General features: G+C 50.1%; 1 protein-coding gene across 3 annotated transcripts in view; it reads left to right on the forward strand.

The window, feature by feature from the left end:
* DIAPH1 (diaphanous related formin 1) overlaps positions 1 to 15,672 on the forward strand; it is a 128,329-nt gene that overhangs the window by 71,655 nt on the left and 41,002 nt on the right. For all 3 annotated transcript variants that reach the window (XM_075009907.1, XM_075009906.1, XM_075009908.1), the window contains exon 17: positions 491 to 605. In XM_075009907.1, coding sequence (XP_074866008.1) covers positions 491 to 605 — 115 coding nt within the window. The remainder of the gene's footprint in view (positions 1 to 490; positions 606 to 15,672) is intronic.

A 15,672-nucleotide genomic window follows, 5' to 3' on the forward strand; every position in this document is an offset into this window, starting at 1 on the left:
AAGAGGACGGAGAAAAACTGTTCTCAGTGGTGTCAGGTAGCAGAATGAGGAGCAATGCTCTGAAGTTTCAGAGGGAGAGGTGTAGGTTGGATATTAGGAAAAACTACTTAACGAGTAGGGTGGTGAAGCACTGGAATGCGTTGCCTAGAGAGGTGGTGGATTCTCCGTCCCTAGAGTTTAAGTCCTGGCTGGACAAGGTCCTGTCTGGGATGACTTAGTAGGGGTTGATCCTGCTTGTGGCAGGGGCTGGACTAGATGACCTCCTGAGGTCCCTTCCAGCCCTAGGATTCTATAAGATCATCCTGAGAGAATGTGTGACCAGAGAACAGGAAGAGCCAAAGATGGAGGGGTGTGGGGCACCTGCAACGAGTAAGAGGGGAAGATCTAGACCCACTGAAATGCGTTAAAGGAGCAAAGAAGTGGGTGAGCTCTTGTGTGCACACACAACAGCTTACACAAATTTTGACCATGCATCACGCTATGCCTACAGATTGTGCCCGAGGAGCTCTCCCAGGACTGCTTCTGGACCAAGGTGAAAGAAGACCGCTTTGAGGATGACGAGCTCTTTGCCAAGCTGACGCTCACCTTCTCTGCCCAAACTAAGTGTAAGTGGTGTGCGAGGCGTCACTCCAGCTGCTTCACTCAGCACTGATGAGTCAGAGGGGTCTGATAATGCACAAGGGAGGCACTGAGCTGCCTTTGGGAGGAGTATGCAGGAACTCGTGGCCAACAGGCCCTCTGCCGGGTAGCAGGAGAGAAGTTAGGCAAGGGGTGATCTAGTTGGCACTTGATGAGCAGCTTGGAAGCCCCGTCTCTTCATCGTGATTTTTGTGACCCTTTGCTTGGCTCCTGAGGGCTGTGCAGGAGTGGGAGCATGTGAAGGAGAGGTTCATTCTAAGATATGGTGTTATCCATTGTCTAACTTCCTTTTCTTCCCTCCCCTCCCCCTTCCTGATTCCTGTTCTGGGGACTTGCCACGCCACTACCTGCAGCCTCCAAGGGTGAGTAGCATCAGCCTGCCTCAGACGGCTCTGGGGGGACTCTCTCGTTTGAGACACAGTGCTGCCAAGGGGAGGGAGTGATTACTGCTCAGTGACATGGAGCCTTTGCGGGGGCTGACTAGCCTGGAGAAGGGGCTCTCAGAAAGAGGATGCTGGCAGTGGGTTCCTCCCTTCAGCAGGCCTTTTCCCTCTTGGTGCAGTAGCATTAGTGATGATGGTTCCTGAGCATTTCATTGACTTATTGAATGCCACTGAAATTCTCACACTCACCCATATATGTATTGGGCCCCTCTTTGAGGCCCAGGCTCGCTCCACTTTGCTCTCCACCTTTTTACGGAGTTGAGAACAGGATGCCTGCCCGTCCCTTTTTCTGTCTGGTGTGGTAATGATTTACTGCAAGGGTCACCAACCTTTAAGGCAGAGGGCCAAAATTTGACCTTTTGACCTCATATATGGTCCAAGTTCTGGTGGTACTTTTTAGAGTTACTAATAGTCCTACTTCCAACAGCTTCATTAATAAATAAATGAGAATAGAGAGCATTGCCGTTTAGGTGGTAGTTGGTAGCATTAGCTGGTTGGTCTTAATCCAGAGGTAGCCTGGCTTTGAGCAAGCTCCCAGCTGCATGGGGGAGGAGGGGCAGGCGTTGCTCCCGCCTGATGTGCTGATGAAAATTAGCTCACATGCCACTCTTGGCACCTCTGCCTGGGGTTGTTGACTCTCTGATTTACAGTTTCAGGGCCATAAACGCCCCCCACCTGAACCCCAACAGTTTTCTGGCCTAACTGCAGGTGTTCTATAACTGTGTCCTCTGTGACACTTTACCCAAACTTAGGCTCCTTGTTTGTTCTGTGTCTTTGCTGTCCCTGCCTGTAACACTTCAGCTGTGTTGGGAAATGAGGCTTAACTCACCCCATGCATTGCTACCAGTGACCTGGGTTCCTCGTCTGTGAGGCTGAAACTGCTCCTCTTAGGGCTTCCTGTCTGTAGTTGGGGCTGATGCTTTTCCCCAACCTTCTGCCTGTAGTGCAGGGTCCTGCCGGGGCGGGGTGCAAGGGATTGGAAGAGCTTGTTGTGTAGCCCATTTGAGATTGCCGCATGGCTGATCATTGACTGCTTCATCCCTCTTTGTTTTTTTATATGGAAATGATCATCTCGACCCCTGATGAATGAAGCTAATAAGCATGGCTTCAAGCCCCTTGTCCTCCCTCCTCCCAGCAGAATTAGCATATTTATAGACATTAGAATTTTTCTCTTTAGCTGATCTGATGGTGCCAGGCTGCACTTTAATTTGTTTCAATAAGAAGCTTGACAGGCTGCCAGGCACCTCTGGCCACTTTCAGGAAGTGATTCACACATTTGCAGAACATAGTAGTTCCTGCGTGCTGCTATGAGACCTGCCTAACTTCTGGACTGCTCACAGGAGACCTGGGCAGGCATAGGTGCTGCTGCTGGCATGCCACTCTCAGATGCCCACTCTTTGCTCTCCCCGAGCAGCTGCCTGACCTGAGCACAACTTTCACGGGTGCTCTTGCAAAGGCATTTGGGCAGTCCCGGTCCCAAATGCATGAAAATCTTGCACAGGTTGGGAATAGCAGGAGGCTCCCACCCTTCCCCAGAAGGTATGTTCCCTCACTTGATAGGAAAGAGTGGCCCTTTCCCTGCCTTGTCATTGATGCTCTTCTAATGCCACGTGGTCAGGATATAACAGAGAACAACAAGAAGTCCTGTGGCACCTTGTAGACTAGCAGATATTTTGGAGCATAAGCTTTTGTGGGCAAAGACCCACTTCATCAGCTGCATGGGGGGGAGGTCAGAGGGGTATTTAAAGAGTGGGGTCCCAGTAAAAGGGAGTGCGAGAGCTGACAAAGTCTGTTCAGCGAGGTGGAAATCGCCCATTATCAGTAGTACATGTCAAAAGAGGAAAAACAAGTCAGATCAGACGGGGGGGATGTGGTCCCATTGTCAGAGTCTAATGTGGAGATGGTATCGGAGGGGTAGCCATGTTAGTCTGGATCTGTAACAGCAACGAAGGGTCCGTAGGAGAGAGTCCATCTCCCATAGGAGAACACTTCAATCTCCCAGGCCACACAGTAGCAGACTTAAAAGTAGCTATCCTGCAGCAAAGAAATTTCAGGACCAGACTCCAAAGAGAAATTTCTGAGCTACAATTCATCTGCAAATTCAACGCCCTCAGCTCTGGCTTAACAAAGACTGCGAATGGCTGGCTAAATACAGAAGCAGCTTCCCCTCCCTTGGTGATCACACCTCCAGATCAACTGCTGGTAGTAAACCTCACCCTTGCTGACTGAGCTAACCTTGTTATCCCCACCCTTGCTCTGGCTTATTTATACCTGGCCCTGCAGATTTCCAAGACCAGCATCTGATGAAGTGAGTCTGTGCTCACGAAAGCTCATGCGCAAAACTTTTTCGTTAGTCTATAAGGTGCCACAGAACCCTTCGTTGCTGTTAATGTGGAGATGGTAACACCCAGGGCAGAGAAGCTGCTTTTGTAAGGGGCCAGCCACTCCCAGTCTGTTTAATCCTTGGTTGATGGAGTCAAATTTGCAAATGAATTGCAGCTCAGAGATTTCTCTCTCCATTTGTTGGATATCGGAGGGGTAGCCGTGTTAGTCTGGATCTGAAACAAAGAAGTCATTAAGACCTCTTCCATTTCCAAGTTTCCTGATATTGTTTCTCCTGCCTCACTGAGTAGTGGGCCTACCCTGTCCTTGGTCTTCCTCTTGCTGCAAATATATTTACAGAATGACTTCTTGTTACCCTTTATGTCTTCAGCTAGTCATTGGTGAGCTGCCGTCTTGCTAACTGTATGCACAAGGGAGAGCTTTCAATGCCCCATGTTCTTCTCATCCATGCCCTTCCTGAGCAAGAGATGGTTTCTCTACACACACCTCAGCCCTGCTCCCCATATTAATCCTCGCATGGGGAGAGTGTCTTCTCCCTGTCACCCATAGACCCAGTCTGTGTGTGTCTGGGGCAGAGGATCCGAACGTACGAGGGAGGAACATCTAGTTTGGCAGTACTCTGGCTCTGTCTTCACGCCAAGTCCATGTTCCTTAGGTCTGACATTACAGGGTATTCAATGTACCTGTGATAGTTTTTTTCCTAACAGAAAGTGGGCACTGAACCTAGCTTTGTTAGCAGAACCTTTGGGTCCCATGAGGGAGATATGGGAGTGGATAGGTGCAAATAATCAGGGAAAACTTGAACTGAAAACAGGAAACAACTATTTCCCAATCAGCCTAGACTGGCTGAAAGAGAGAGAGCTTTGTAACTTGCTTACTGCTGTTCTTTTAGCTCCGGTACTGCCCCAAATTGAACCAGCGTCCCATAAAATTGCCTCCCCCGCAAAAGTGTTTCTAAACAAGTCCTGCTAAAGTGAACTGCTAAACAATTCCAAACTGTACTAGACTGACAGCTCTTCAGAGTAGGGACCTTGTCTGTACAGTGTTAGGTGTATCTTTGTCTGCCAATGAAATCCACAGAAACTACCTTGAGACAATGTTCAAGCTGCATTATTAAGTATTCAGATGTGAGAAAATTCCAGTGCCAGAGTCACCTATGCCATCTCTGCTGGCTTTGTCTATTGTACTTGAGAACAGCAATGGGTACTTTTATCAGCTCTACCCATGTACAACCTCTTATTCTTCTTCGAGTGTCCCCGTGGGTGCTCCACGTTAGGTGTCGGGCTCGCCCCGGCGCTGCAGGTCGGATCTTCCAAGCAGTTTCTGCTGGACCACGCATGCGCCGGTGTGCGCCGCTCCCTTGCGCGCTCCCGGCCACGTGTGCGATCTGGTCGCCGCCAGTTCCTCTTTAACCGCCATTGGCTGCAGACAGAATCCGCTCAGGCTACGGCCAGAGTTAGCGTATTTAACGTTTTTAATTGTTTTAAAGTTTCTTCAGTCTTAGATTAAGTTAGTCGGCTGTTTTTTAAAAAAAAAAAAAAAAAAAAAAAAAAGAGGAAAGGAATTCAAAGCTTCCAATCCTAGTAGCAAGCGGAGCACCGGAGGCCAGGAGCCTAGGGCCATTAGCCCTCCTGCCGCGGCAGGCTTTATCTGAGAGGGGAACAAGCACAGAGAAGGTGCTAAGTACCCTATTAACAACTCAAAGACTCACCACAATGTCCTCTTCAGGATTCAAGAAGTGTGAGTCGTGCCGCGAGGCGATGCCAGCGTCTGATGGGCACAGTCAGTGCATAAGGTGCTTGGGGGAATCCCATGTCACTCAGAAATGTTCCTTCTGCGCCAAGTTAACAGCCAGAGCAAGGAAGGACAGGGAAATGCGGCTGAAAATGCTGCTGTTCGACAAGGCCCTCCAGCCAGACGTGCCAGAGCAGCCGCAGCAGGAGGGACCCTCCGGGGCCCATAAAAGGAAAGCCGTGTCCCTAACCCCATCAGTGCAAAAACGGAGGAAAATCTCCCCAACCCGATCCCTGCCGGCAGCAACAGCGAGCGGGACGGGTGGAGCGCACAGCCCCCAGCCTCAGCTACAGCTGATCGGCAGCGGCGCGGAGACGCACGTGGCAGAGGTTCAGCCTCCGATGATCAAACAGCCGCCCCGCACCACGGGCAGGGCGGCGGCCAAGCAAGCGCCGGAACCGGCGGCACCGCAAACAGTGACACCAACCCCCAGGGAACTGGCGGCGCAGAGCACACAGGCACGCGGCCTGCAGGCACTGGGGGAGACCGTCTGCACGGCACCGCTGAGGAGCGTGCCGAGCGTGGTGCAGACTACGGGGCTGAGATCCCCGACGTGTCAGGGGGCTGAGCCACCCGCACAGGGGAGGGGAAAGGCAGCACAGAAAACACGGCACCACAGTCCCTCTCCATACAGGGCTGCAGAGCTGCTTTCTCTGAGCCCTCCGCTCGTGCTGCGGACTCCAGCAAGAAGGCAGGGGTCACCCCTAGCCTATCCGGAGCCCCCGTCTCCATTTCTACAGCCAGCCTCCCCATGGCTTGGACCACCTTCGCCCTTCTTGGGCTTCGAGCCACTTGAGTACTATCACAAATCGGTCTCTCCAGCGTCCCAGGTCTCCAGAAGATCTTGCTCCCCCAGACGAAGGGGGTATGCACCAAGGGAGTGGTCCAGGTCACCATCCCAGGAGCAGTGCCCGTGTTGCCATGGTCGCCCCTATCATGCGGGGCATAGACACCATAGGCATACTACCCGGGACAGATCCCCACAGACGGTTCCGTATCCCCGAGGGCAATCGCGAACGGGGACAGAGACTCAGATATCTCAGCGGGAGTTGGTTCTGGAACCCCGGGATTTTCCCTCGCAAGCTTCTAGCGAGCGGATGTACCACCGTCAACAGGACCCGGAGGGGTCCAGAGAGGCGTACCCTAGCGGTTCCTCGTTGTCCTGCCCGGATGAGGCTACGGCCCCTGGGGACGTCCATCCTCCGCACGATCTCAAACAGTTCCAAGAGCTGTTTAAAAGGGTGGCCTTCACGCAAGGCATCCAGACAGCAGAGGTGCAAGAGAAGCACCATAAGCTCCTTAAAAATCTGAGACCTCCGGCCTCCTCTAAAATAGCCATACCGCTTGACGAAGCAATCTTGGAGTCCGCCACCACAATATGGCAGACCCCTGCGACTATTCCGCCTGTCCACAAGAGAGCGGACAAGAAATACTTCGTGCCGGTGAAGGGCATGGAGTTCCTATTCAGCCACCCGCAACCAAATTCTCTGGTGGTAGAATCGTCTCAACAGAGATCAAAAACGTCTCAGTTCAAAACGGGGAACGGACAAAGATGCCAAGAAACTAGAGCTGTTCGGCAGAAAGGTCTACTCCTCCTCCACCCTACTGTTGAGAGTGGCGAATTACACAGCACATCTAGCGAACCACACTTTCAACAGCTACTCTAGCTTAACCTCCCTCATGGACTCGCTTCCAGAGGACAAGAAGCCAGTGCTCAAGGCTGTCGTGCAAGAAGGCTGCGCGGCCTCGAGGACAGGAGTTCAGATCGCTCTAGTCGTAGCGGATACGGCAGCACGCTCAACAGCTACGGCAGTGGTCATGAGCAGGGAGTCCTGGCTCCAGACGTCGGGTATCCCGAGGGATATGCAGGCGAAGATCGTTGATCTCCCCTTTGACACGCAGAAGCTGTTTGCAGTATCAACCACAGCGTCCCGAGTACCACAGGGGCTACAAGCAAGGGAGACATCAATAGCACCAACAGCACAGAACTCCCAGGCGACGTTCTCAACAGAGCCGTGCGTCCTCGGGGCAGGGCCAAAGGCCACAAGTTTGACACACAGATCGAGGGCTGCACTATTGCTACCATCGCGCAATGTCATCCGAAGCTACTGTTCCACCATCGCCTCCGACCATTCTACGACCAGTGGCAAAAGATCACCACAGACAAATGCATACTGGAGATCATGCCCATGGGTTACGCGATTCCCTTCCAGTCGCTCCCACCGCCACGACCTCCACCCAGACCCCACCTAAAGGACGCCTCCCACGAAGCGAGACTCAAGCAGGAGGGTAGGCCATCTTATGCTTATAGGGGCAGTGGAAAGAGTGCCGGAGCAACTCCGAGGGAAAGGGTTCTACCCAAGATACTTTCTCACAGAGAAAAAGACAGGAGGCTGGAGGCCCAGCCTAGATCTTTGAGGCCTCAACCGGTACTTGCGCAAGCAACGCTTTCGGATGATCACAGTCGCCTCTATACTTATGGCACTGGACGATGGAGATTGGTTCGCAGCCCTCGGCTTACAAGACGCGTATTTCCACATAACTATTCACCCGGCTCACAGGCGTTTTCTCCGGGTTATGGTAGGCAAAGAACATTTTCAGTACAAGGTTCTACCGTTCGGCCTCTCCTCGGCCCCCAGAGTCTTCACCAAGACCTTGGCAGTGGTGTCAGCTGACCTGCTCAGACAGGGGGTGTTTATATTCCCATATCTGGGCGGGGGGGGAAAAAAAAAAAGACTGCCTACTGAAAGGGGCCTCAAAGGAGGAGGTACTTCGCATGATACGCGTCACAGCAGACACGTTCTCTTCGCTGGGCCTGGTCATCAATCTGGCAAAATCAAAGATAGACCCCACACAGGACATAGAGTTCATAGGGGCACGTATAAATTCTATCACAGCAAGGGCTTATCTACCAGACACCTGCTTTCGCACCATTGGTTCCCTCGTGCAAGTCATCACCTTCAGCCCTACGGTGCCGGTTCTGACATGCTTACAGCTGCTGGGCCACATGGCAGCAGCAACGTTTGTGGTACAGAATGCCCGATTGCATAGGCGCAGCATGCAGCACTGGCTGGGGAGCGTCTACAAACCGGCAGCACACACTGTCCACAGGGTGGTGTCGCCCATGACAGAGGTGCACAGATCCCTGCAATGGTGGGTGAACCCCAAGAACATGCTAACAGGGGTGCCCTTTCACCAACCACAAATATCTGTTTTTCTCACTACCGACGCCTCCCACATAGGGTGGGGAGCACACATGGGCGAAAAGGTGACGCAAAGGCTGTGGTCCTCCATGGAACAGTCACTGCACATAAATATACTGGAGCTCGGAGCAGTGTTCAACGCCTGCAAACACTTTCAAGACCATATACAAGGCAAGTAGTCGGGATCAGTACAGACAATACCTCCACCATGTTTTATATAAATCGGCAAGGAGGAGCTCGGTCCCGTGCCTTATGTGCGGAAGCAGTCAGATTGTGGAACTGGTGCATCGCCAACAATATAACTTTGAAAGCCTCGTATTTACCAGGCGCTCACAATGTGAAGGCAGACCAGCTGAGCAGGCGCTTCACACTCACACACGAGTGGCAGATCCGTTCCGATCTGCTACGACCGATTTTTCACGCATGGGGTTTTCCCCAGGTAGACCTGTTTGCCACTCAACACAACAAGAAGTGCCCCCAATACTGCTCCAGGGCAGGACTGGGACGGCGGTCCCTGGGAGACACATTCGTGATCTCATGGAGGGGCCCCCTGCTCTACGCCTTTACTCCCACAGTGCTTATCCACAAAGTCTTGCAGAAAGCCAGGAGAGAGGGAGCCCGAATGATCCTAGTAGTCCCAACGTGGGATCGACAGCAATGGTTCCCCTTACTCCTGTGCATGTCGGACCATCCACCAATGCCCCTCCTGGTGGCGCCGGATCTGCTCATGCAGCCCAGGGGTCCATAGTGCATCCACACCCCCAAGGCCTGTGACTGCAAGCATGGTTAATCCATGGCTCAGCTCCCCAGAGAGAACGCGTACAGAGGGAGTGCAACAAGTCCTAGAAAGTAGCAGGAGGACTTCCACCAGGAAGCCCTATAAGCAAAAATGGACTCGATTCACTGCATGGTGTTCTACCGAGCAATTAGCCCCCCTTGCTGCGCATATACCTGTAATACTAGAGTATTTACTGGACCTCAAGAGAGGCGGACTCTCCCTATCCTCGTTGAAGGGTCCACCTTGCCGCTATATCGGCTTTCAGACATGAAGAAGAAGGGCACACGGTGTTTGCCCATCCCATGGTTACCAGGTTCCTCAAAGGGCTGGTAAACCTATACCCCCCTCGGAAACCGCTTCCACCTTCGTGGAGCTTGGACCTGGTGCTTAATGCGCTAACGGGACCACCGTTTGAACCCTTAGCCACGGTTTCCCTCCGTCTCCTTACGATAAAGACGACCTTCCTTGCAATCACGTCAGCTCGCAGGGTGAGCGAACTTGCGGCAGTCATGGCAACGCCACCCTGCACAGTAATTTCCAAGGAGGCGGTAACCTTACGGCTGCATCCAGCCTTTGTTCCCAAAGTTTCTTCAGAGTTTCATATTAACGAACCTATAGTTTTACCCTCATTATCCAAACCTCATAACTCCAACAAAGAGGCGCGCCTGCACCTCCTGGACATGAGGAGGGCGCTGGCTTTCTATATAGACAGGACTAAGTCCTTCCGGAAAACGGATAGACTCCTAGTCTCTCTTGCTCCCAAATCAAAAGGAGAAGGTCTCTCTTCGCAGAGAATATCGAAGCACATCGTATGCTGCATAAAAATGTGCTACGAATTCAAAAAGACTCCTTTACTGGCCACGCCCAGGGCTCACTCCACTAGGGCAGTGGCAGCATCAACAGCCTTTTTCAAGGGCGTTGCGCTAAAAGACATTTGCAGAGCGGCGACCTGGTCATCCTATGACACCTTCGCCAAGCACTACGCCCTTCACAGGGTATTCCAAGAGGATACCCGTCTCTCGACAGCGGTCCTCTCGGGGACAAGCTGCACATGATCCGATTACCCACCTCCTATTTTGGGTTACTGCTGGGTAGTCACCTAACGTGGAGCACCCACGGGGACACTCAAAGAAGAAAGAGAAGTTACTCACCGTAGTAACGGTGGTTCTTCGAGATGTGTCCCCGTGGACGCTCCACCACCCGCCCATCCTCCCCTCTTCGGATCCCTGTTTGGTGTTTTGCAGGAGCATCCGAGGCGGTTGGTCAAGGAACTGGCGGGGACCGGATCGCGCACGTGGCTGGGAGCGGCGCACACCGGCGCATGCACGGTCCAGCAGAAACTGCTTGAAAGATCCGACCTGCAGCTCCGGGGCGAGCCCGACACCTAACGAGGAGCACCCACGGGGACACATCTCGAAGAACCACCGTTACTACGGTGAGTAACTTCTCTTTTTTCCTTGTATGTGCATGCAGACTGAGGTCACAAAAGTCAGTTGTTTAGGTGTATCATGAATGAGGCAAGAGCTCCTGTGAAGTCCTACGTCATTTACTGCAGATGTCATTTAGTGCATGAGGCACTGTGCACCTTTCTAGGTCGTTAGTGAATGAGGCAAAAGCTTGTGTGAGAACATAAGAACATAAGAATGGCCATACTGGGTCAGACCAAAGGTCCATCCAGCCCAGCATCCCATCTGCCGACGGTGGCCAATGCCAGGTGCCCCAGAGAAGGAGAACAGAAGACAATGATCAAGTGATTTATCTCCTGCCATCCATCTTTTGCCCTTGTTCTGAAGGCCAGGGCACCATACTTTATCCCTGGCTAATAGCCATTTATGGACCTAACCTGCACAAATTTATCAAGCTCTTTTTTAAACCCTAATAGAGTCCTGGCCTTCACAGCCTCCTCCAGCAAGGAGTTCCACAGGTTGACTGTGCGCTGTGTGAAGAAAAATTTCCTTTTATTAGTTTTGAACCTACTACCCATCAATTTCATTTGGTGTCCCCTAGTTCTTGTATTATGGGAAAAGGTAAATAATTTTTCTATATTCACTTTCTCCACACCATTCATGATTTTATATACCTCTATCATATCGCCCCTCAATCGCCTCTTTTCCAAACTGAAAAGTCCCAGTCTCTCTAGCCTCTCCCCATATGGGACCCGTTCCAAGCCCCTAATCATCTTAGTTGCCCTTTTCTGAACCTTTTCTAATGCCAATATATCTTTTTTGAGGTGAGGAGACCACATCTGCACGCAGTACTCAAGATGTGGGCTTACCATAGTTTTATGTAGGGGAAGTATGATATCTTTTGTCTTATTATCGATCCCTTTTTTAATAATTCCTAACATCCTATTTGCCTTACTAACTGCCGCTGCACACTGCGTGGATGTCTTCAGAGAACTATCCACTATAACTCCAAGATCCCTTTCCTGATCTGTCGTAGCTAAATTTGACCCCATCATGTAGTACGTGTAATTTGGGTTATTTTTTCCAACATGCATTACCTTACACTTACCCACATTAAATTTCATTTGCCATTTTGCTGCCCAATCACTCAGTTTGCTGAGATCTTTTTGTAGTTCTTCACAATCCCTTTTGGTTTTGACTGTCCTGAACAACTTGGTGTCATCTGCAAACTTGGCCACCTCACTGCTTACCTCATTTTCTAGATCATTGATGAACAAGTTGAACAGGATCGGTCCCAGGACTGACCCCTGGGGAACACCACTAGTTACCCTCCTCCATTGTGAAAATTTACCATTTATTCCAACCCTTTGTTTTCTGTCTTTTAACCAATTCCTGATCCATGAAAGGATCTTTCCTCCTATCCCATGACCACCTAATTTACATAAAAGCCTTTGGTGTGGGACCATGTCAAAGGCTTTCTGGACCTCCTGCACTGCACGCCCCACCGCGTGCACTGCAAACAGCATATGGATTTGTTCTCATGGAATTCGTTTGCTGGACAAGCTGCAAGAGCAAGTATAAATGCTAGCTCAGGTTCTGCCTCAAGGTAGCTCAGTAATACGCCAAGGCGTCCTGCTAGTTACTGGGGTTTGGCAGTATTGTCCCTGACCCTGGGACAATGTTTTGCTTTGTTGGTGATGTCAGGTTCACCTGTATATTGCTGCTGTTTAGGGACAGGCTGGTGTTTCTTACGCTGCAGCTGCCATTCCCTAGTCCAGCAGTGCCTCTCCCAGGCCTTGGAGTGCATGCCACTCTAGACTCTGGGAGGCTTTTGATTGGGCAGAGTCCTGCTCTTTGGCCCTCAGCACACAGTTGCCTCCTGAGAACTGGCTTCTAATCTAGGGGCAGTGGTGATGAAATGCCTGACCCTGAAGGGTGTGGGTGACTAGGGGACTGCACAGGGCTGATAAGGAAAGTCATTGCCTTGTTCGTAAGGTCACAGGCATGGAGCAGAGTGAACTGTTGGGGAGAGGCGCAGTGACTGATCTGTAGGCGTTCTAGCATGAGGCAGCGTTACTTCCTGTCCCTGCCAACACACATCAGCTTGCACACGAATGGTGTTTCTGCTTGTCTCCCTGTACACAGAGCAGCAGGATGGATTGCCTAGGCAGAAAAAGCTTTTCCAAAATCTTGCAGGCCTGTCTGAGGAGGGTGGAGCAGACCTTGTTTCTGGAAGGTGGCACCTGTTCCATGCTGTGGGATTCAGGTTTTCCATCCAGGGAGGATTCCATGAGATTTCTTGTTACTTCAAAAGCAGAACTCTGTGAGACTGCCCTGCTCGAGGGAGGGAATTGCCCAGCAGGGGTGAGAGAAACTGCCCTGCCATTGTAGCAGGAGATGGGCATGATATGGCATTGCTTACCCGTAGGTAGATGGCTGAATGGCCCTGACAGGTCTGAACTGCCATCATATTAACTAAACTACATTAAAAAATCATTAGTGAAGAAATTGTCATCTTTGTAGCTGGGGGCTTTGTAGATAGCAGCAAATTGCCTCTTATCTCCATTCAGTTTTCCTGTTGTGTCCAACTTCCCTGCCTGTTGTGTCCATGAGGTGACTCACTTATTTTGGGAATGGGGTTTTAGAACATACAAATGGCCATACTGGGTCAAACCAAAGGTCCGTCCAGCCCAGTAGCCTGTCTGCCGACAGTCGCCAGTGCCAGATGCCCTAGAGGGGGTGGACTGAAGACAATGATGAAGTGATTTGTCTCCTTCCATCCATCTCCAGCCTCTGACAATCAGAGGCCTGGGACACCATTCCTGCCCTTGGCTAATAGCCTTTTATGGACCTAACCTCCATGAATTTATCTAGCTCTTTCTTAAATTCTGTTATAGTCCTAGCCTTCACAGTCTCCTCTGGCAAGGAGTTCTGCAGGTTAACTATGTACTGAGTGAAGAAGAACTTTTAGTTTTAAACCTGCTACCCATTAATTTCATTTGGTGTCCTCTAGTTCTTGTATTATGGGCACAAGTAAATAACTTCTCCTTATTCACCCTCTCCACACCTATCATAATTTTATATACCTCTATCATGTCCCCTTTCAGGCTCCTCTTTTCCAAACTGAAAAGTCCCAGTCTTTTTAGCCTCTCCTCATATGGGACCTGTTCCAAGCCTCTAATCATTCTAGTTGCCCTTTTCTGAACCTTTTCTAGTGCCAGGATCTCTCTTTTTTCAGGTGAGGAGGCCACATCTGTACAAGTATTCAAGATGTGAGCGCATCATAGATTTATATAGGGGCAGTAAGATACTCCTTCTCTTATTTTCTATCCCTTTTTTAATAATACCTAACATCCTATTTGCCTTTTTTGCCTACCTGTGATCAGATTGCTGGCTCTGCGGCAGCCAGCTTCTCATACAGTATCCATTTCAATGAGGGTTAGCCAGCAGCCTGGGAGTAAAAGGGTTAACCTCCTTAGCCAGGTGGGGTTGGCCTATAGGAATGTAGGTAAAAATTAATTTTTTTGGCTCCTCCCTTTTTCTGTCCTCTGTTGCTGCTGCTTTTTTCCAGCCATGAGGGAAACGGACACAGAATATCTCCCTCCAATCTTTTGTAAGTAGGGTAAAATTTAGATAAATCCATTAGGCTTTATTGTTTTATGGTTTGGGAAGTGGGATCTGATGTCTGTGCACTTTTTAAAAATGTTTTTACTCTCCTTGTGACTAAGTTCTAGGCCCATGGTAAAAACTCCCCATGAACTTTACTTCGTGACTCTTCCATCTAGTCATGAGGCTTGCAGCACGAATATTGTTGTAATAATAAAAGTTCTCTCTTTTTCTTTTTATTAACCTGGTATTAGTTAATGTTTGTGTCCTGGTTTTTCACTTTTAGGGCTAAAATTTCCCAAGTCGTCTCTCCCTGGGTTCCTTATTATTACTTGGGTGGTGGCAGCAAATTTTATCCCCAAAATCTAAGGTGTTTAGGATTTTGGGAGGGAAGTTTATACCAAAACCTGGTAAATAAGGTTTTGGAGGTATTTTGCTGGCCCCCCACTTCTGCATTTGTCTTGCTAGAGTGGGGAAGGAGCCATGACAGGGCGCACCATAGATATACATCGGGGCAGTAAGATACTCCTTCTCTTATTTTCTATCCCTTTTTTAATAATACCTAACATCCTATTTGCCTTTTTGCCTGCCTGTGATCAGGTTGGTGGCTCTGTGGCAGCCAGCTTCTCATACATTTAAATGAGTGAGACTGTCGCATCTCACTGAATTGCATGCTCCGGAATACTGACAGAGAGAGAAATTAAAACCGGTCTTCAAGTAAGTCATGAGCAAACAAGGACAGGCTGAAAGTGTGCAGAAAGCCAAATGCATCCCGTATCGTTTGCATGTGTTTAAACAGGGCAAGCATTGCATCCGGTGGGATGGTGCCCTCTGTAGGACAGCCCGATAGACAATGGGTGGTGAAATAGAGTGCTTTCATGAACAGTAAGTCAGCTTCTTTTCTGCAACGTGTAATATTGAGGTTCTTGCTTAGCCAATGTGTGTGTGCAAGTGTACTAGAGGGCTTTTCCTTTTGGGAATGGGCTTGCTTTATTTCTCCACTTCAAATTGGTTGAAGTTTAACTTTCACTGTCAGCTCTTTGTATAAACTCCCAAACACGTCACACTGTTCTGTCTTCTCTCTGACCGATGGCACTTGCAGGGGGCTCTTGTAGGTCTTCCCATCTCTATCACCTCTGGAAAGCTTTCCGGTGAACAGCAGACATTACAGAAGTTGAGTGGGGAGGGATCATGAAGTTCTCAGTGGGACAGTTCAGCATCTGACCAGTGTGTTGGCCTGAATAATGACAGGTAGATCCTGAGAACTTGAGAAGCAGACTCTAGCTGTAGACTGGCACTTCAGTGGGATTCAGTTCAGATTAATTTCTTTCTGGGTAGGTAAATGTCCAGTGGGCTGCTGTTGGAGAAGGCTTCTGGAGGAATAGATCTTACAAGAATAACACACAGACAGAACAAGTGACATTTCCTGGTAGCTATAGTTGAAGTTTTGCATTCAGTCT

Source organism: Carettochelys insculpta, chromosome 15, assembly GCF_033958435.1.
Source record: "Carettochelys insculpta isolate YL-2023 chromosome 15, ASM3395843v1, whole genome shotgun sequence".
In the NCBI taxonomy this organism is placed as follows: domain Eukaryota; kingdom Metazoa; phylum Chordata; order Testudines; family Carettochelyidae; genus Carettochelys; species Carettochelys insculpta.